Source organism: Dasypus novemcinctus, chromosome 17 (genome assembly GCF_030445035.2).
Source record: "Dasypus novemcinctus isolate mDasNov1 chromosome 17, mDasNov1.1.hap2, whole genome shotgun sequence".
NCBI lineage: Eukaryota > Metazoa > Chordata > Mammalia > Cingulata > Dasypodidae > Dasypus > Dasypus novemcinctus.
The window spans coordinates 35356212-35376439 of NC_080689.1; the positions used below are offsets into that span (position 1 = coordinate 35356212).

The 20228-nt window shown below is 58.3% G+C and overlaps 1 protein-coding gene across 4 annotated transcripts in view; it reads left to right on the forward strand.

The window, feature by feature from the left end:
• TTC7A (tetratricopeptide repeat domain 7A) overlaps nucleotides 1-20228 on the forward strand; it is a 127298-nt gene that overhangs the window by 74542 nt on the left and 32528 nt on the right. For all 4 annotated transcript variants that reach the window (XM_058278502.2, XM_058278503.2, XM_058278504.2 and 1 more), the window contains exons 12-15: nucleotides 1872-1989; nucleotides 4046-4103; nucleotides 5082-5154; nucleotides 10375-10535. In XM_058278502.2, coding sequence (XP_058134485.1) covers nucleotides 1872-1989; nucleotides 4046-4103; nucleotides 5082-5154; nucleotides 10375-10535 — 410 coding nt within the window. The remainder of the gene's footprint in view (nucleotides 1-1871; nucleotides 1990-4045; nucleotides 4104-5081; nucleotides 5155-10374; nucleotides 10536-20228) is intronic.

A 20228-nucleotide genomic window follows, 5' to 3' on the forward strand; every position in this document is an offset into this window, starting at 1 on the left:
GTGCACCTTCCCAGCGGGCCCAGCACAGAGCCTGAAACTACAGAGCACTCAGCAGAGGTTTGTGGCAGGGAGGAAGGGAGGAGTAGGGTGATGGGGGGGTCCTACTCCCCATTTGAGGGGCATAGAAATGAGTGGCCTTGCTCAAGGCCCCATGGCTGTCAGGTGCCGAGCCAGGATTGGGGCCTGTGTCTGGGGACTTGTCCTCCAGTGCTCTTTTCACAAGACAGCTCTGACTTCAGGCCCCTGCAGACTTCCTGAGTCTGCTAGGCAAGACGGCCCTGGAAACCCATCTTAGCACCGATGGCCGTGGTCCCATCAGGACCCTCAGCCACAGCCCACTCTACCCCACCCTGGAGTTCTCGGGCCTGATGACGCCCAAGGCAGAAGCCCAGCTCCCCCAGCACTTTCCTCCTGTCAGCGAGCAGCCCACCAACCTGGAGGCAGCCCCCCTCCAGGTCATCTGCTCGAGCGTGACCACATGGGGCCCAGGGATCTGCCCTGCCAACGTTGCCCAGGTCAGCCTAAGGAGGGGTGGGACTGGGCCACAGAGGGCTCACAGCCGTCCTCAGCTGCCCCTCTGCCATCTCTGCAATGTCAAGTTGCCACTCTTCTCTTAAATGGGGCCTCTGCTCCATCTAGCCATTTGTACACCGCTCCACTGAATGTTGGCATCAGCTCCAGCCTCAGGCTGTCACTCCCCAGTAAAGGCAGAGAGGATCTGCTGGCCCAGCTAGTGTGGCCTGTGATCAGGGCCACGCGAGGCGCAGAGCGTCCCCCCGCAGCAGGGCGGGCAGGCCTGAGCAGGAGTGGGAATGGGGCAGGGGCAGCGCTGGCTTTGAATCTTGTTCCCCGGTTGATAGACTTTGTGAACCTCTGACGTGGGCTTAGGGGGCTCTAGTACCTGGGTGGTCTGGAGGGTTTGGGGATGATTCATCTGCCTCTTGCTGTGGGGTGGTGTGAATCTCAGCAACACAGGGGTCCCTTGCCCCCTCTGGAAGCTGGCATCGTCGGTAACACAGGTGCCGGCACACAGCCACGCTGGGCACAGGAGTGGGTGACATTTCCTGGGTGGAGTGGGAGGGAGGAGGCCTTTCTTGGACCATGAGGCACGTGGGCTGTGGGTGGGCACGGCTGGAGTCCCAGCTGTCCCCTGTGGACCCCCTGCACCCCGTGACACCTGTCTCCTGTTGCCCTTTCCTCACGCGCTGTGGGTGATGGTGTGTGCACACGTGCCCTGCGCCAGTTGGCCCCTTTCCAACTGGAACAGTCCCTCCCACTCCCAGGACGTAAAGTCTTGGCCTTTTTCCCTTGAAAAGTTGGCGCTCCCGTCTCAGTGAGCGTGCACACAGACAGAGCCGAGTGGCAGCCTGCCTGCCCCGTGGGGTTGGCAGTGTCCCCTCTGCTGGGAAGGGCAGGGACAGACGCAGTCAGCTACAGAAAGGCGCTGGCCCAGTTGGGCCTGGTCTTGGGCTCATGCCATCAGCCAGAGCAAGCTTTGGGGCCAGGGCAAGGGGAGCCTCTCCCTGTTGCGTTTAGGGCCGGCCCAGCAGAGGCATAGCCCTGTGACCTTGAGCACGAGGCCTCTCGGTGGGGGGGGGGGGGGGGTCCAGGGGCTGCTAGAGAGGACACGGCTGTGATTCTTCAGCTCAGTGGCATGTGTCCTCTCCGGCCATGCTGCCCACGCAGGAGGAATCACTGTTGTCTGCACTTGCCACGGGTCCCGGGCTGCTGAGTGTGAGTTGTCTGCTGTGCCAGGGCCCAGGGAACCAACTTTCTGTTCCAAAATGACTGCAAGAGTCAGGACTGAGCAGGCTGACCACACAGAGCCCGGCAAAGCCCTCCCCAGTGACCTCTGCCTCTCCTCTCTGCAGCTGGACAAGGCGGAGCGCTTCGCCATGATGGTGATCGGCCTTGGGGAGAAGGCCGGGGAGTTCCTCCCCAAGGGCTACCTGGCGCTGGGTCTCACCTACAGCCTGCAGGCCACCGAAGGTGAGCTCCGGGCCCAGACGGCCTCCGCCTCAGGATGGCTCGGCTCCCTAAGTCAGGCCGCCTCCGAGGCCCCTCATCCCTCCACCTCCTGCGGGCATCCTCCCGCTCTGGGATAGCCACACACATGCGCGCACACACACACACATACACCCTCCACATACACACACAGCCTCCCCGCTCTGGGATAGCCACACACACACACACACACACACACACACTTCCTGCTGTGGGATAGCCACACACACACACAGCCTCCCCGCTCTGGGATAGCCACACACAGACACACACACACACATACCCTTCCTGCTCTGGGATAGCCACACACACACACACACACACACACACACCCTCCCCACTCTGGGATAGCCACACACACGCACACACCCTCCACATACACACAGCCTCCCCGCTCTGGGATAGCCACACACACACACACACACCCTCCACACACACACACACACACACACACACACACACCCTCCCTCCCTGCTCTGGGATAGCCACACACACACTTCCCACTCTGGGGTACACACACAGCTCAGGCACACACACACACGCACATTCCCTGCTCCGGGTAGACACACACACATAGCTCAGGCACACACATACGTACACTTCCTGCTCTGGGGTACACACACACACACACACACACCTTCCCTGCTCTGGGGTACACACACACACACAGCTCAGGCCCACCCTTGCGCAGGCTGCCACCCCTCTCAGGCACACTCTCCTCCTGCATCCGGTTCTTCGTACCCTTTGAGGCCCAGCCCCGGCTCCTCAGAAGCCTTCCTGGCCTCTGCCCCTGTTGACCTCCCGCAGGACTTCCGGTCCGTAACACACCATCCGCCCTCAATCCCACAGCCTGCCTTTACTCTCAGCACCCCTGTAAACTTTGCAGGTCTTTCAAATCCCTCTCAACACATGGCACGCTGCCAGGTACATGCAGGTGCTTAATAAATACATGCAGTTGGCTGATGGGTTCCACTCCTACCTGCCCTGAGCCTGGAGTTCTCCCCCACCTCTGCCCACTCGGCTGTGTGGCTCCCCCCAGCCCTCAGGCAGCCTCCCACTGCTATTTCCTTGCAGCTTGAGGGAAGGGGCGTGGCGGGCCTGGAATAGTAGCCGGCAGGCACCCACACTTCCCTGAACGCCAGCCCCGGGGAGCGGGCTATGTGCAGGGAGGACAGGCACAGCGAGGGTTAACTGTACGGGGGCTGGGGAGGGGGGAGGTGAGGGGGTGGGGGGGGTGTCCTGCTGCTCTTCAGCGAGAGCCCTGGTTTTCTTCAGGGGGTTGGCGAGCCTCAGAAGGGAAAGCTGGGGTGTCCACGTAGTTAAATGAGGGAGCCATCAGTCCCTTTGGAAAAGTCTGGTTTGCTCTGACCTGAGAATTCCCTGCCTTGGGCTTTTAACCCTCCACAAGCAGTATTTCTAATTCCTGCTGCGCTTCAGAAGCAGGGTTGCTTTCTACACTGGGAGCTCTTAAAACTGTCACCGCCTGGGCCCCTGCAGCAGGGGTTCTGATGTGGTCTCACCCCGTCATTCACAAAACTTTCCCAGGTGGCACAGTGAGCGGTCAAGGCTGAGAACGCCTACCTTGCCCATTTAAAGTCAGAGCCAGTCTGCCAGAGAGGTGCCTGGATTGGGGTTAAGCAAAGAGCCTTGCGGGTGAAGAGCACAGGACAGAGGTGGTGGCCTCTCTCGAGCTTGGGCTCCTGGGTAGAGCACCCTGGCGTGGAGTACCTGCAGGCTTGGGCCTTTGAGAGGGTCACCTTGGCCCAGGTGGCGAAGAAGGCAGTGGAGTAGAAGGAGCTGGGATGCCAAGGAGGTGCTGGAGGCTGGGGCCAGGCAGGCACCCGGACCCTCCCTCAGTAATTGGGCAGGGGGCGAATGATGGCATCAGTGCAGGACCTCTGGAGTGCAAGCCTCTGCCAGACAGGGCCATTGGGGGTGCCCCCTGCACGGCTTGTGTGCCCCGGGCTGGGGCGTGGGCGTGCAGGGCTGGGTCGGCACCCCTCAGTAACCTGCATGGCCATCTCCATCTTGTCTCCCGCAGCGACCCTGAAATCCAAACAGGATGATTTGCACAAGAAAGCCCTGCAGTCCCTGGAGAGGTGAGGAGACCCCCATTCGCAGCACCCCTTTGCCTCTGGTGGCACCCTCATTGGACCCTCTGAGATTCACAGACCAGAGGTTACTGTCTGTATTTTATTGACAAGGAAGCTGGGGGGATCAGGGACAGGCCTCTGGGGGCAGGTGGGCAGGCCTGAGCCCTGCTCGCAGAAAGAGCACCTGCCCGGGCTACAGCCGCACTCTCTAAAAGGGAATAATACCCCGTAACTCAGAACTCCTGTGAGCATTCCACGGCCGAGCAGGAAAGCACCTCTCCCAGTGCCTTACCTGCAGCAGGTGCTCTTCCTCATCCATCCCCTGATCTGTCTGCAGAATAAGAGCTCAGGGCCTGGCACTTGTGTCGCCGTCTGCACAGAGGCCGGGGTGGAGGCTAGGGCAGTTTCCACCTCCAGGCCCTGCCCAGCCCAGCCTCAGCCCAGGGCCAGGGGTGGGCCGGGAGGCAGAGAAGGCCGCTGTCAGCAGCCGCCCTCCCCCAGGCCCACGCCTGCTCCTTCCTCCTTCTCCCACCATAGCCCCCAAGTCCCCGCCGCCTCTTTTTCCACTGAGCCCCTGGGTGTGTCTAGCCCCTGCCCCAAGCCCTGATGTCTGAGCATGGCCGGGCAGGGCCTGGCCCGGACTCCTCGAGCTTTCTTGGGACTGGGGACACACCCCTGCCTCCCTGGCTCTGCGCTGCTCCTGCTTCCTTCCTTGCCACTTAGGCAGCTGAGAAAGCACCCCGCCTCCTGCCCGCTCATCCCAGGGAGGTCGCCACAGGGCTGCCCTCCCAGCCCTCTTGGAGCCAGCTGCACCCTGCCTGGGCTGCCGTGGGCCTTCCCTTCTGCCTGTGCCACGACCTCCGAGGCAGGGCCCCTGGCGTATTGCGTCCTCATGCCCAGCATGGAGCGGGCATGCTCGAGGCCCACGTCACACGCTGGTTGCTCTTCGCTTGGTGCCTGACTTGTCACTTCCTCCCCCCACAGAGCCCAGCAGCTGGCACCTGACGACCCCCAGGTCATCCTCTATGTCTCCCTGCAGCTGGCCCTCGTCCGACAGGTGGGTTGCACGATTCCTAACCCCCAGGCCTTGGGGACTGCTGATGTGCTGGTCCCACTGCGCACCTGCTGTGTGACCCTCTGCACCTGGCTTAAGCGCTCTGAGCCTTTATTTCCTTCTGTATCATGAGCACCTTCATACGCCTCCTCAGAGGGACCTAGTGAGGATGAAGCCGTGGGTAAAGCCGCTGGCCTGTGACTTGGGAGGGGATTATTCTCTGCCCTTACTCCCCCTCGACTATTTCCATCTCCTGAGAATTGGATGAGTGACCATGACGAGAATTTGTTGGTGTCTTCACCCTCTTTTTTTTTTTCCAATCTCTCTCCCTCCTCCCCTCCCGCCCAGTTGTCTGCTCTTTCTTCATTCACTGTGTTCTTCTATGACCGCTTCTATCCTTATCAGTGGCACCGGGAATCTGTGTTTCTTTTTGTTGTGTCATCTTGTGTCAGCTCTCCGTGTGTGTGGCGCCATTCCTGGGCAGGCTGCACTTTCTTTTCACGCTGGGTGGCTCTCCTTACGGGCGCACTCCTTGCACGTGGGGCTCCCCTACGTGGGGACACCCCTGCGTGGCACGGCACTCCTTGCGCGCATCAGCACTGCGCATGGGCCAGCTGCACACGGGTCAAGGAGGCCCGGGGTTTGAACCACGGACCTCCATGTGGTAGACGGACACCCTAACCACTGGGCCAAGTCTACTTCCCTGTCTTCACCTTCTGATGCACTTTTCCAAGGCCTGGAGGGAAAGAGTGATTGGCACATGGAGTTGGTTCTGGATGGGCCTGCCTCGTGACCTCAGGGCTTCAACCCTGGGACCGCACAGCTCTCTAGGCAGACCCCCTTCCCTCTCCCTGCCTTTCAGTCTCTCCTGCTATGTGCCAGCTGGCTCCCAGGCCTGGACTCTGTGCGCATCCCCAGCCTCCAGGTGGCTTTGATGCGGTGAGTGCTGGCTCAGACTCCTCCTCCCCGATGGCTCAGGCACTGCAGACCAGCCGTGGCCTCCCGCAGCGCAGCCCTCCTCCCCTGTGCCATCCAAAAAATGGGCTGAGCTCCAGACTGTGGAGAGAAGCCAGCAGAACTCTCCATCTGCTCCTACTCAGATGAGGGTGGCCCTGGCTGACGTGGAAGCCACTGCGTGTCCCTCGCGGGCCTGTGTCCCCACCTGATGAGGCCACACCAGGTGTTACACCTGAGGAAACAGAGGCTCAGGCCAGCTCTCTGACTTGTATATGTTTATGCAACTAGGGACCGTCCTTGCCAGGATCAGTTAAGGGAACCCCAGTGGTCTCTGAAGTACTCTGCTCCCCTGACGCATTGGAAAATGGGGGGCCGGGAGCCTGGTTCACCGGCCAGGAGGCAGCTCTTACTGGTCAGTGTTGACTTCTAGTCTCGCCTTCCGTTCTCCTGACTCCAGGATGAGTGGGGCTCTTAGTTTGGCCATCGCTTCACCTTCCCCTCAAACTGTGTTTCCCAATTATCCTGGCTTTTCTTCTCCTTGGCACAGTCACGTTCATGGCCGGGACTCCCTCCCCGCTCCCTTCACACCCAAACCCTTGTCCTAGTGCTGTCTGTCCTGACCTGATGTCTGTCTGTTTCTGAGTCACCGTCTCACCCTCCGGGTCTTTGTGTCTCAGCCATTTCCCCCAGCAGCTCTGCTGTCGTTTCCTCAGTTGCTGTTTCTCTCCCTGCCCCTTGTACCCTGCTGCACCCCCTGTCCCCCGTGAGTCACTCCATCTCCAGGCTGCTGTGCCCCCACTCCGACCCCTCACAGCACCCACAGCTCCTGATGTCTGGGCCCCGGTGTCATCACTGGATGAGCCCTTGGTGCCCCTCTGCTCCCTGCCCCGTGAGCACGACGCATGGTCGCAGCTATCTGAGACCGTATCTTTAGGCCTCCGTAAATGAACCTGGGCTTTTCTTGCCAACCAAGTTAACAATAACCCTTTGGTAATGCATTTTTTAATATCATTAATTATTCAGCCAGCTCCAGTGACGGGTGTTGTCCTCCCAGAGGCAAGGCTGGGCCAGGCCAGTGGATCCTATTGCCTGGTTTCCTTGGGGACCCCAGGCCCTGGCACCCTAAGGGGGTTGAGGGCCCTGAATGGACTCTCAGTGGTTCCCTGTCTGCCTGGGTCTCCGAGGCCCCCTGGCCTCTCCTGGCCTCTCCTGCCCACAGCATGTCTGGCTGCCCTGAGCAGTGACGGCTGTGGACTTGGATACCCCACCCAGAATAATAGGGTCGGCTCTGGCAGAATCGCTAGGGCAGGAACAGCATCACATAGGCACAGACAAGACAAGCAGGCGGCCACCTCGAACTTAGTTTCTTCTTCCATCCATTCCCTGATCTGTCTGCAGAGTAAGAGCTCAGGGCCTGGCACTTGTGTTGCCGTCTGCACAGAGGCCGGGGGTGGAGGCTAGGGCTGCGGCCAGGCAACTAGGACCCAGCCCCGTCTGGCTTGCCCTGTGGCCCACAGGGAGCCGGGGGAGGCTGGCATCTGAGGTCTGGTCAGGAGCAGGACTTTCCAATAAAGACTCAGGAGATTCGGGGAGGATGGAGCCCTGATGTGGTTAGAGTCGCTGGAGCCAGCCCAATGCCCAGGCCTGGGAGGGTGAGGCGGCATGTGCTTTGGGCTTGGAAGGCAGGATCTTACCTGCCAGGGCTTTGGGGGCTTAAAGAGGGAGATGCACATCTTCAAACATGTCTTGTGCCCGGTGCTTTTCACGACCATCAGTCTCTTTTTGCAGCAGACTTGCTGCAGCTCGTAGAGGCAAGCTCCTTTGCCCTAAGGCACCTGCTAGGATGCGGGAGAGCTGGGGTCTGACCCCAGAACCCAAGCCCTTGCCACTAGGACCCTCTGAGAAGGAGGAAGGATGTACCTGTCAGCCACACGTCAGGTTGTTCTTTCCCCATCATTGCAGGAAGAGGTGCCAAGAAGAGTGTGGTCTGCTCTGTCTGTGGTTAGTGGATGGTAACAGGGCCAGGCCTCCGAGACAGTGGCAGGTGGTGCCTGCCATTTGTCCCTGGTGTGTCCCCTCCCCCAGGCCTCCATCCTCCTGCCTGCTGTAACCTCCTCTTCAGCCCTCCAGGAGTAGCGCATTATAGCTCCTGTCTCCAGGCCAAGGGGTAGATGGCTGAAGGTCAGGAGAGGAAGGGATTTGCATTCCAGCAGGGAACGGGGCCCTAAGCATGGGGTGAGCAGTGATGATGCAGCAGGTGCTGGGGAGAGGAGCAACAGGCCTCCTGGGAAACTGGTCCAGGCCGGAGGTGCTAGAATTGGGGGGGAAAGAGGAGACATGGGCACTGGGCCCACAGCAAGGGGGAGGATGACCTTGACCTGGGTGAGCCTTGAGTCTAGGCTCTTGGTTCCCCCAGCACAGGTTCACCACCTCCGTGAGCTCAGGCACGAGCACTGGCCCAGAGTTGGCACCCCATGTGGCAGCCCCTGCTGCTGGAGCTCCATGGTGCTGGACCTTGAAGGGCCGGGACATTTGAAAAGACAAATGGGGCTAATGAATAAGCAGGTTTCACTTGCACCTACACAGCTCTTTTAATCCTTTGAGGCAAAGCAGTCCCCATTTTGCAGATAAGGAGACTAAAATCAGAGAGCCAGGGGACACTAGAAACAAGGCTAGCGAGCAGCAGGGCCAATGCTAGGACCCAGGGCTGTGAGTCACAGGTATCATGCACTTTCTACCACACCCCCGCTGCCCCCGAAATGAGCAGCATGACCCGTCACGTGAAGCAGCAGGAAAGTGGGTCCTCAGGAGCCTCGGGCAGGACAGCCCCTGAGCAGCGATGGGAGCCAAGAGCCAGGGTGGGGGCTTGGTGGGAGCGAGGAGGATCAGAGCCCGGGAGGGGAGCGGCAACTTGCGGGCCACGCGGGCCTCTGCCGGGCTACCGCGCTCCCCGAAGGCTCCAGCCTCGCTCTCCGTGAAGCAGAGGGCTTACTGGTGACTCACGAAGTTCTTAATGCTTGTGGAAATTTCCCTGGACTCTGCCAGGGGTCCTGCAGGCCAGAACACAGCAGCGGGGGACCCGTTCCCGGAGAGTAGCTGCCTCCCAGCAGAGCAGGAGATGGGTGGAGGTGCTCAGGGGATTCAGGGTGAGGGGAGAGCAATGCAGGGGGATCTTGGGACCTACCCCAGGGGATATTGTACCAAGAATGGTGTCTCCAAGAGTTCCTTGCACCTTCCATTTCTTCACGGGGAGGGGACAGGCAGGCGTGTGGGCTTCACGTGAAGCCGTCTCCCTAGGGGTGTTGCTGGGAACTCACCGACATGATGACCTTGCTACCACCTGCACACTGGGCTCGCAGCCTCCACTGCAAATCACCCAACGCCCCAAGTGATGAGGCCGGGTTTCGGGGTCCCCCCGGCAGGGTTGGCAGGAGTACGGAGGTGCTCGTCCCTGCTGCGCCTGCCCCTCCTGGGCTCACAGCAGGGCTCTCTGGAGCAGGTGGGACCTGTTGTCCATAGGGAGCATAGAGAAGGGCGGTGGGAAGCCCCTGGCAATGGAGCTGTGTGTCAGGATGGCCCTGATCCCTTCCTGCTGGGTGAGCTCTGCCGACATGCTAGAAAGTCTTCAGGCCGCTTCTTGGAGGACCCTGGCAGGGGCTTCCCGCCACTTCCCAGGTCCACACCCTTTGTTATCTAGCTCCATCCTGTCTGGGTGATCTTGCTTCCTTTGAGCACAGCCAGGCTTGATACTTTTTTGTTGAATTTAAAAAAACAACACAAAACTAGAACTGGGCAGGCCCCCCACTGCCCATGTTCGAGGCATGTCTCCCTGACTTTGGGCCCCATGCCTCTGCGTGCCTCTCTGCCTTTGGGCAAGCCACGCCCTGCCTGCAGCAACCCCCTTTCATCACCTCCCATCTGGAGGGCAGGCACCCCCTTTCCCCTTCATCCAAGGTGCCCAGGAAAGCATTTCCACATGCAGCCATGGTGGCCTCTCCTGACATCATACGCTCCTCTAGCTTCCCCTGTGCATATACCCAAAACCTCTGCTGCACTGTGGAGCTGCTTCTCTCTTCCTGAGTGGTGGTAGCAATGGACCCCCCCTTGCCATGGTATCTGGTTTGGGGAGGGGGGTTGTTTTCTCACTTGAGTTCAGTCGGGGCCTTCCTTGTTGGCACCAAAGTCGTGGGACAGGATTGTGCTTTGGGACAAAGCCTCCGAGACCGGCGATGGGGAAGGTCACTGAAGAGCGGTTTTCTTGGGCAGATCTCCAGCTCCATCGAGCAGCTGCAGGAGGCACTGAAAGTGTGCAGGGACGACGCCAATGCCCTCCACCTGCTGGCACTCCTCTTCTCCGCCCAGAAGCACTACCAGCATGCCCTGGATGTCATCAACATGGCCCTCACTGAGTACCCCGAGAACTTCAGGTGAGCGGGTCCCGTGGACACTGCCGGGCAGGGACCCGTGTGCGCCGCCCTGCCCCTCAGCCATCCCACGCTGCTAGGCGCCCATGGCAGGCACACTCCTGGCTGGAGAGAGGCAGCGGGGCGAGGACCCCTAGGGTTGTAGAACGGCTCCAGTGTTCTGCTTGAGGTCAGGGAGTAGTTGGGGGGTAAACTCCAGGCTGCACCTGCAGGCTCAAGGGAGGGCTGCGCAGACCTCAGGGAAGACTGCTCCCATATGTGTGCTCCATCTGCTTGCACCCCTCCCTGGGCTCTGCGTACCAGCCTCACGAGGACACCAACTTGTGTGTTCTAATCTTACTTGTGGCACAGTCTGCAAAGGATGGGATTTGAAAACTGGCTGTGCTGGTGGAACTCAAGTTCGCCATCCCCCTGCCTCCAAACAGACCCACTGGCTGCTCTTTACTGGCAGTTGGGGGCGGGAGGTTTCTGCTCCAGAGTGGTCCACTCATGTGGGAGAACATCCCTGCTCTATGGCCCCTCACTCACCCCCATCACCCAGGTGCCCATCCTCTTGGATCAGGGCTCTCCAAGCTACCCTTGGCCCAAGGGTGGGAGGGTGGGGGGCAGCATTAGACCCTCCCGCCCCCCTCCCATACACAGGACCTCCTGCCACCTGAACAGGGTAATGAGGAATGGGGCCCTCCTGGGCCCACTGAGGCAGGAGAGGGCATTGCTCTGCAGGAAGGAAGTGGGGAGGTTGTGGTTTGGTTTCTGCCCTCCTCCCCTCAGGGTCAGCTGACACTGGGTGTAACAGACCCTGTTTCTTTCACTCCTGTAAACCTAGAAGGAGGGCCAGGCACCCACATTCCCACCTCTTCCACCTTGGGGTCTGAGGGAAGGCCATTTAGGAGCAGCCTTTGGCTCTCGCTTCAGACAGCAAGGAGGTGGCTCAGGTCCTGGTTACCCTGAGAGGTGACTCGCACTGGCAGCGTAAACACGTTCACGAAGAATTAGGTGGGGGTCACGGCGGAGGTGGCGGACAAAGGAAAGCTATGATTGTCCCTGACCAGGGAGGTTCCCTTCGTGTGAGGAGCCTGGGCTTCCACCTCTGTCCTCCAGCCGTCAGAGGCAGGGCTGACCACGGGATGAGGCTCGGGCCCCCTGTGCCCTTGGCCTGGCACTGCAGCTGGTTTTGCAGTGGACTTGGCCGGGGAGCTGAGGGCTCCCACCTCACCAGGGCTCTTGGAAGAAAGGTGCTTTGGGAGTGGAGCTTCCTCACCGTAAACTCACCAACATGGCTCACAGGAGAGGGAGCTCAGTGGGTGGGAGCGCCGGTGAACTGAGCCAGTGGCAGGAGCCCGGGCCCTGCTGAGCCGGACCTACTTGTGCTGGTCCAGACAGACCTCACCCACACCTGACTCCTGAGCCCACCCCTCCTTCCCCTGGCGCAGGGGTCCCAGCTGCCAATAGCCAGGTGTAAGCGGAGGTGATAGTGGCCAACTCAACCACCCTTTGTGGTTGGAGGCAGCCCTGACGCTTGACCTTGACTGCATTCAAGAAAATACGAAACTTCCAGTCACTTCTTTCAAAGACAGCCTGTGTAGGGAATCCTGAAATACAGATACAAGAGGTTTGTTGACCTTGACTCATTAATCCCAAGCATAATACCTCAGGACCTACTGTGGTAACATTTTTTAATTTTATTTTTAGCTTTTAATGAAAGTACATGAAGGACAAATATTGTCCTTTCCTGGTCTCAGCTGGCTTGCTTTTTTCTAAGCTCCGCCCTCATGCATACCTGGCAGGGCCTGACCCACTGTCTGCTGCTGGCGCATGTGTGTGCCTGTGTGTGTGCATGTGTGTATGTGCATGCACGTGTATGTGCATGTGTGCTGCATGTGAGTGTGCATGCATGCTGCATGTGCGTGTGTGCATGCGTGCTGCATGTGCATGTATATGTGTGCTGCATGTGAGTGTGTGCATGTGTGCTGTGTGTGCATGTGTGTGTGTACACACGCATGTGTGGTTTCCTCTCCATTAAGCCTAGACAGAAACAAACTGTCGAGCAAAAGGCTCAGGGTTCTCTTGTGGGTCTGAAGACATCTTACATTTATCCTGACTCTGAAGAGTCTAGAGGCTGGGCTAGGCTTCCGACACTGTTTTATGAGCAAGTCCGTTTTCCAGATGAAACTTTACGTGGAAATTAGGAGTGTGAAGCAGAGGCGAGGAGAGGTGTTCTCCCGGAAGCAAAGGAAGGGGCTCTGCACCCTGCCCACCAGGCCCTCCCCGGCCCCGGCCAGCCGAGCAGCTGGTTGGTGCTGCTGAGCGTCTCTCCCACAGGCAGCAGCACCTCCCCTGGACTGTATGGAGAGGCTAAGCCACTTCCTGAAAATCTGAGCGAAGCAGCACGAGGTGCCGTGAGGAATGGGGCTTGTGCCCGTGTGGGCCTGGCCCTCTGGCTCTCCCGGCACTCACCCCACCCACCCCAGAGGAGGGTCTCCCGGCTGCCTCCTTCCTCCACCGTCTTCCTGGGCTGGTCTTCCTGGGTTCTTGGACCCCTCCTGCTGCTGCCATCTCTTCCAGGCACACCCCCCACCCTGCCCCTTTCCTTCCTCCTTCCTGGGAAACGCTGGACTCACTGAAAGCTCTTCATCAGGCAGGGGGTCCTTGCCCCTTGGTGGTGACCCTCCCCCAGGAGGTCTGTGCGCTGGCTTCTAGGACTCCAAGGACCCCTGGACCTGCACCGACATTTGGGGCAAGTGCACGTATCCAAGGAGACGGCTTTCAGCAGTTTCTCAAAGAGGCCCTAACCTCCCCACTCCAGCCCACCCCCCAGAACTGACAAATTTATAGGCCTTCTATCTCGGGTGTTTCCGTGAGGCTTGCAAGGAATGGGACTGGAATGCAGTGTCTCCACTTCTCCAGGCAGGAAGCTTCTAAAGAGGCCGCTTCTGCTGTGGGTGCAGAGCCATCCATCCAGAGGATGGCAGAGCTGCTGGAGGGCCCTTCCGTGGCTGCGGCCTCGTTGGGGCTGGCAGCAGTGAAACATTTATGGAGTCAGAGCAGAAGGCAGGAAAGCGCTTGAGTCCCGTGTCCCTCGAGGCCTCCTGGGGTGCTTCTGTGTCACCCTCAGGGCAGGGATTTGTGCTGCAGAGCTAGTGAGCGGGCTCTGGGGACAAGAGCGTCCCCTTGCGGTGCCTCACTGTGTGTGGTCTGCTCAGCACAGCAGGCGGCAGCTGGCAAGGGAGGAGAAGCAGGGCAGGCTTCTTTCTCTCCAGCCACCATGAGGCCCTCGCCTTCAGGATCATGATCTCTGGCTTGATCTGAGCTGGCCGGAAAAAGCTAGAAAATCCATCTACCATCAGCTGTGTTGAGCCACCGCAGGGTATGGCCGTGGCTTCTTGCAAATGAATCAATACTCTTCCCCTCAGATGAAACCCATGGATTAGCCGGAAATGTCACTGAGTCTATTCCGGGTCAGGGACCGTGGAAAAATGTCATTGCTCATCGATTGAAACTGCGTCTTGCTTCTCCAGCTGCTCTCTGCATTAGGAACAAGCCATGTGTGCCTCCAGCTGTTACCATGGCAGTTAATTAAACAAACAGCCAGTAAATATCATTGTAGTCAAACAAAAAATAAAACCCCTTCTCCCTGATCTTATCCTCCCCTACACGGTCTGTATTCGTGGGACACAGAAAGGCCAGTGGTCCGGGTCTCTACTCTACCATGACCCCAGCAGATGGCTATTGCATGTCTTTTGGGGTCTTTCCTTTCTGTGGGTACCGTCAGTGCATTAGTTGTAGAACCTGCCATACTGAAGGGGGAAGCTGGTCTGCCAGTGTGACCCTTGTGGCTGCCGCATGGAGGGGACCTGGCAGAGGGGAGCATGTGGAGGGTGGAGCGGGCGCCTTTCACCTAAGCCCATGGGGAGGGCAGCAAAGCCTCTGCTTCCAGGGTCTGTTGTGAGACTCAGACAAGAGCAGGCCATACAATTGCTTTCCAGGTGGGATTGAGGGGAGGCAGCGCAGGTGGGTATAAAAGACCTGCCCCCAGGCAGCGTACGACTGTAAGGGGAGACCCAGGGGAGGCAGTGAGTGCAGGAGCCCAGGGGCTGGAAGGAGGACAGGCTGGACTCGGAATGAGGGCAAGGAAGCTCCAGGAAAAGGTTTCCAGGCCCCTTAGCTGCTTGAGAGGTCACTGTTCCTGTACAGGCAGTCTCTGGAGTCCCGAAGTAAACCTCAGCTTTTGCGGAGCTGAACTTTGGAAAATCCTCCTGAATTCAGGGATTAGAAAGCAAAACAAAGCAGATCTTGACTTCCGTGCTGTGGGATGACCTTTTAGTTAGCAGAGCTCATAGTTAGAAAAACAGAAACGTGATGAGGCCGAGACTGATGGCCCCTCAGGGTACAACGTGGACCTGGCGCTGTGGCAACCAGATGCCGGTGCAGCTCCCTGAAATCCCATGGACTTCAGACTAAGCCCTGGAAACATGTGCAGGCCAAGCCGGCCCCGGCCAGCTGTCCAGGGGGCCCAGGCCTGCAGGGGCCTCCAGGGGACGGCGGCATTCCCTGTGCGGGCCTGGTTCCCAGCCAGGCTGTGGCCTCTGAGAGGTCGTGTTTAGCCTTCTCATTGTGAGAGGCAGCTGGGAGGCCCAACCCTGGAGGGGCAGGCAGATGGGGTCAAGGGGAGTGGGCCTGTGCTAAGCGATAAGCTGTTCCTGAAGCCACGGCTCTGTGGGGTGCTGGTTTTAGGTAACAGATTCCTTGTGCTTTAATCAGGCCGCCAGTGGTAAAGGTCACTATAGTAACCAAACAAAGTTCCTAAGGATGGGTGCTTTCTGATAACCAGCCTGTCAGTCACCGACCCCACCCCAGGCCTGGCAACCTGCCACGCCGGTTTGGAAAGCCTAGAGCACGGGGTGACAGGGAGCAAACTGGTTTTCTCTGCCCCTCTCTCCGCAATGGGAAAAGCCCTCTTGGGAGTTTCTGCCCAGCCCAGGTCCTAGGGGACTTGGAAGCTCCTGGGAGCCCCAGGAAGCTCTCCCCAGCGTGGGGACAACATGGCCCTCTCGGCAAGCTGAAACTTGCAGCACCGAAAGAAATGGGACCCATCACAGCCGTCTCCCCCAGAAACCAAGACTGTTTAGGAAAATGTTTGAGCTGATTACTAGGCGTTAGCTGAGGCCAGACTGGCTGGATGGAAAGTTCAAGTTGACGGGCACTCGCTGATCTACCTGGCCTGCCTCACCTTGCTTTCCGGTTGTGCGTGGTGTATTTCTAATGGTACATTTCACCGAGCAGAAGGGGCCAGAGCCTCCTGGGGCTTCTGTACACATCTCTGATTTAAAGCCTGGGTGTTTATTTGATTGTTTTTATTAGGGCACTTGAAGTACATCAAAAGAACGCTTAAAATACCAGTGGTCCAATGAGGGAATTGGAATCAAAGGTATTAATACAAATATATTTTTCCACTTTGCTGAATTCATTAAACATTTTTGGCTGCCATATCCCCTGATGAGACAGCAGTTAAACTTGCAAGCCATTTATGTGGTTAGGGGAAGTGTTAAGCCCGGCATAATCACCAGGACATCACCATATCTCTTCTCCAAAGGTCAGTTCCTCATCAGCTAAGCTGGTTTGACATTCAGCATTCCCCTTCATTGGTTGTTCCGTGAAAACTTCCTGTGATCTCGCTCTGTGTGACACTGTAGATTTAAGCCATGGTAGCTTGATCTATGGGTTAGTGGTCTGCCTAGTATATTCAGACTCAGTTGGGAAGACAGGTTGTTTCTTGTTTGCTTCAGTAAGGAGGGAAGAAAGGAAGGAGGGATGACAGACATTTGCAGGTTATATCCCAGAAGGAATTCTCCATTTGTCTTCAAAGGTGGTTTTAGCCCTCTGCTTCCAGCTACTGGCTGCTTGATTTCCCTGCTTACAAGGGCTGCAGGCAGGCACTGGGGCCCGGGGCAGCCCGGGGTGGCCCTCCAGTCGGGCGGGGCCTGGCAAGGAAGGAGGAACTAACTGCAGGAAGCAGAAGCTCACAGGCTCTGGATTTTTAAAGCCTCAAAGTCCAAGCACATTGGGTGAGTTAGGAGGCGGGTCTGCAGGAGCCTGCCGGGTTGTGGGTCACTATAATCCTCCAGACCCAAGGAGGGATCCTGGGTTTTCAGGGTTAAGAAGCGCTGCTCGACAGTCAACTTGTTCCTTCCACGTTGGGGTTAGTCTGTCGGAAGACAATGAAGCTGGGGCTAAGTAGGGCCCTCTGCCTTCCAGGGAGGTCACTCCTGTCAGAGTCACTTTAAAAGAACACCCCCAAAGGGCAAATGTGGGTTTAATTCGTTCATTGCAGCTGAGGCTTTTCCAGAGAGCCAAGGGATTTGGAGGCCTCTGGGGAACCTGAGCCACCTGCTGCTTCCCTGGTGTTCCTGGCCAGGGCAGGGGCCCCTCTGGTCCCATATCCCTGTGAGCCAGGTGGCACTGGCTGCCCCTCCTGCCCTGGGCGAGCTGTGGGCAGGGCTCTGGGCTGCCGCCTGCCTTCTGCCCACCCCCATGCCTTGGTCCTACTGCTCGGCTCTCCCCTCCTCACCTCTTTGCATCCGCATCCTGCCCATCCTGAGACTCCCCTCTGGCTCCTGCGCCTCAAAGCTGTTCTTTTGTCTTCTTGTTTCCTAATTGCTTCCAATGCACAGTGTGAGCTCTGAGTTTAGAAGCAGCTTTGGGACCAGGACTGTGGCCTCTGCTCTGCCTACAGCTCACCCCAGGAGACCCTCAGATGAGTAGACCAGGTGGGCTGTCTTATTTGGGAGGAAGGAAGGCGGCACCTGCGGCTTGGCAGCTCCCAGCTCTCTGGGTGCTCTCCTGGCTGGGTCAGCGGGAATGACCGCAACCTTTACAAGCACAGCCCCCTGCTAGGCCCCTTCAGGGCATTGTTTTGGTTGTTTTAGGTTGATTGGTTTCCTCTTTGATCTTCACAACAGTCCTATTGTCAAGGTGAGGAAACTAAAGGGAAAGTTAGATACCATCTCAGGGCCAAAGAGCCCAGGAAAGGCAGAGCAGGGCCTGGAGCTCAAGCTGGGCTGATTGGTCAAACAGCCTCGGGGTGCTTTCACCCCAAGGACTTCAGGAGTAACAACAGCAAGGCACCATTGAGTCCCCTAGCATCCCCTCAGGTAGAGGTACTGTCGGCATTCCTGTTTGCAGATGAGGAGGCACAGAGGGAATAAACGAGCACCTGCACATAGCCTGGGTTGTGGCGATAGTGGCAACCAGGGATTGAGTCTTCTCTGAAGTGCCAGGCCCTTGATGTGCATTATTTCCACACAGCAACCCCGAGCTAAAAGATACTGTCCTCCCGTTCTACAGATAGGGAAACTGAGGCCTTGAGAAGTTAAAGTGACTCACCCAAGGTCACTTGGCTAGGAGAAGGGGGCTGGGATTTGAATGTGAGTTGTTAACCTTGTACCCTGCTTTTCACCTGAGTCCCACATGGTGTGGCCCCCCTGGACGGGCCCCCCTGCTGCTGAGTGCAGATTCTGGCCCCTGGCCGAGGAGTTAGACTTTCCAGAGGCGTGGCCACCTGACTCAGAGAACAGCCTGCTTTTTCACTCAATTATGTGTTTTCTGTAAAAATAGAACTCTTCATTAAAGCAGAGTGGTACAGCCATCAGCTAGAATTACCAATTACTGTCCTTTAAAGTATAATACCCCCTTTTGGGCATTCACCCCACCTGACACCCACCTCCCCCCCCCCACCCCCCCCCCCACCATGAAGGGGTCCTACAGCGGCCAGTGGGATTGGACGAGCCGCCCAGACCCGGCGACAGGAGGGCAGGGAGGGCAGGGCATGCACGGGATGCTGCACCTGTACCTCTGTGGAGCTGCTCTGGTCCTGGCACTGGGAACAGCCAGTTTCCCAGCCTCCGTGAGTCCTTGTGCCTCAACTGCCGTCTGTGGTTATTACACAAAGACTTTTTGAGTGATACTATCAGGCACTGGGGGTGCAAAGTCAGCAAAGACTTGGCCCATGCCCAAGTGCAGGGTCTCGCGGGGAAGACAGGTTGGACACCACAGGCTGAGAAGAACAGTCTTCCTTGGGGGTTACGGTGATCTGGGTGATGGCTTGACTGGCCTTGACCCGCCCAGCTGCCCTTTCACCTGTACCATTGCTTTGCTTTACTGGCCAGCAGGCAGAGTTTGGAGAGGTGAAGGAACTTGCTAGTAAGTGGCAGGGCCTGGAAGCCTTCCCCCATCATCTGATGCCAAAGGCTGAGTTTTCAGCACCGCGTCCTCCCGGTTGGTGGAAAGCGAGCCGGGGCCAGAGCACTCCCTCAGGTGCATAGCAGTTACCGTGTCCAGTTTTTGTTGCGGATGCTGAGTGATTTCACAGAGGGCTGCCTTCAGGAATATGAGTAAAAGTGGGCCCGGGGTGCCCCGCACCCACAAGCCATGCCCTTCTTCCACAGCTGGCTCTGCTCTGCCAGCACCCATCCCCTCCAAAAATGGGGCATGGACGGACACCCCGGAGTAGCATGACTGGAGGCCCCAGGAGAGGGGGAGAGAGGAGGTGACCGCTGGCCCCTGGGCAGGGCTTGCTTTGCCAGAGACGTTGTCACAAAAATATCGCCGGTTTATAAAATCTTTCTTTTTTTTAAAAGAAGGTTTTGCCAAGGCTCACGCTCACGCAGTTCTCAGGAGGCTTACCCTAAGATTTTTCCTCTATAGGAAATTGTCTTTGCCTCAGATGGGAGAGGCTCCAAGTCTTAATCCTTTGACAAATTGTGAGCAGCCTGCTCCTGCGGCTGGCTAGGCAGAGCCCTGGAAGGGAGGTGGGGGAGGTGGCTGCTAGGCCAGTCTCTATCCCCAGCCCCTGGCCGGAGCAATTGGGAAGACTGGCACAGCCAAGGGACAGGTGGCACCACTCCTTTGAAAACAGTTAGCAGAGGAGCAGACCTTGCCAGGAGAGGGGGCCGGCCCCAGAGCAGGTATAGACAGACACTGCCGGGCAGAAACATTTCGTGGCTCTGTTCAGGTCAGCCAAGCACTGGCTGCACCCCCGAGACCTGGACTGTGTGGGTGCCACAGCAGGTGGCAGGTTCCCTCCTTGGCCCAAATGCAGTTAGCAGATGAGTCAAGCAGCGAGAGCTGTGGGCATGGGGGAGGAATAGTCCCTGCGACCACCAAAGTCTCCGTGGCCACATTCTCAGCGCTCTTAAGAGTGGGCTTGGTAGCTGCGCTGACGTCCCCTGCTGGATCCAGGGCTCGTGAGCACGGGCAGTGCCCTCACAGCTGGGCTGAGGCGGGTGGGGGCATGGATGGAGGTGCTCCCCGGGGTCGCAGCAGGGTCACCCAGCCTTGGCGCTGAGCCTGGCCTCTTTCCCTGAGAGCACTTTCACATCTCCTTTCAGATGCTAATGGCACGGCGGGGGCCTTTGGCCTTCAAAGACTTGGGTGTTTATTCCCCTTTGACTTCTACAGCTTCACTAACAGGGAGAGCTTTGCAACAGGGCCTGGGCTGCCATGGCTCTGTGCCCCTCTTGGCCTCGTCCTTTCACTGGCCACACTCGGGTCCCAGGAACCCACTGGCTTCCTGGCAGGGCACGAAGCCTGGGGGCTTCCTGAGAGCCGTCAGAGGCACTGAGGGCGGGAAGGGGCACCGCAGCACTGGGCAGTCTCTGCCGGCACAGCCCCCGCAGGCCTCGTTCTCGGGGCCCAGGC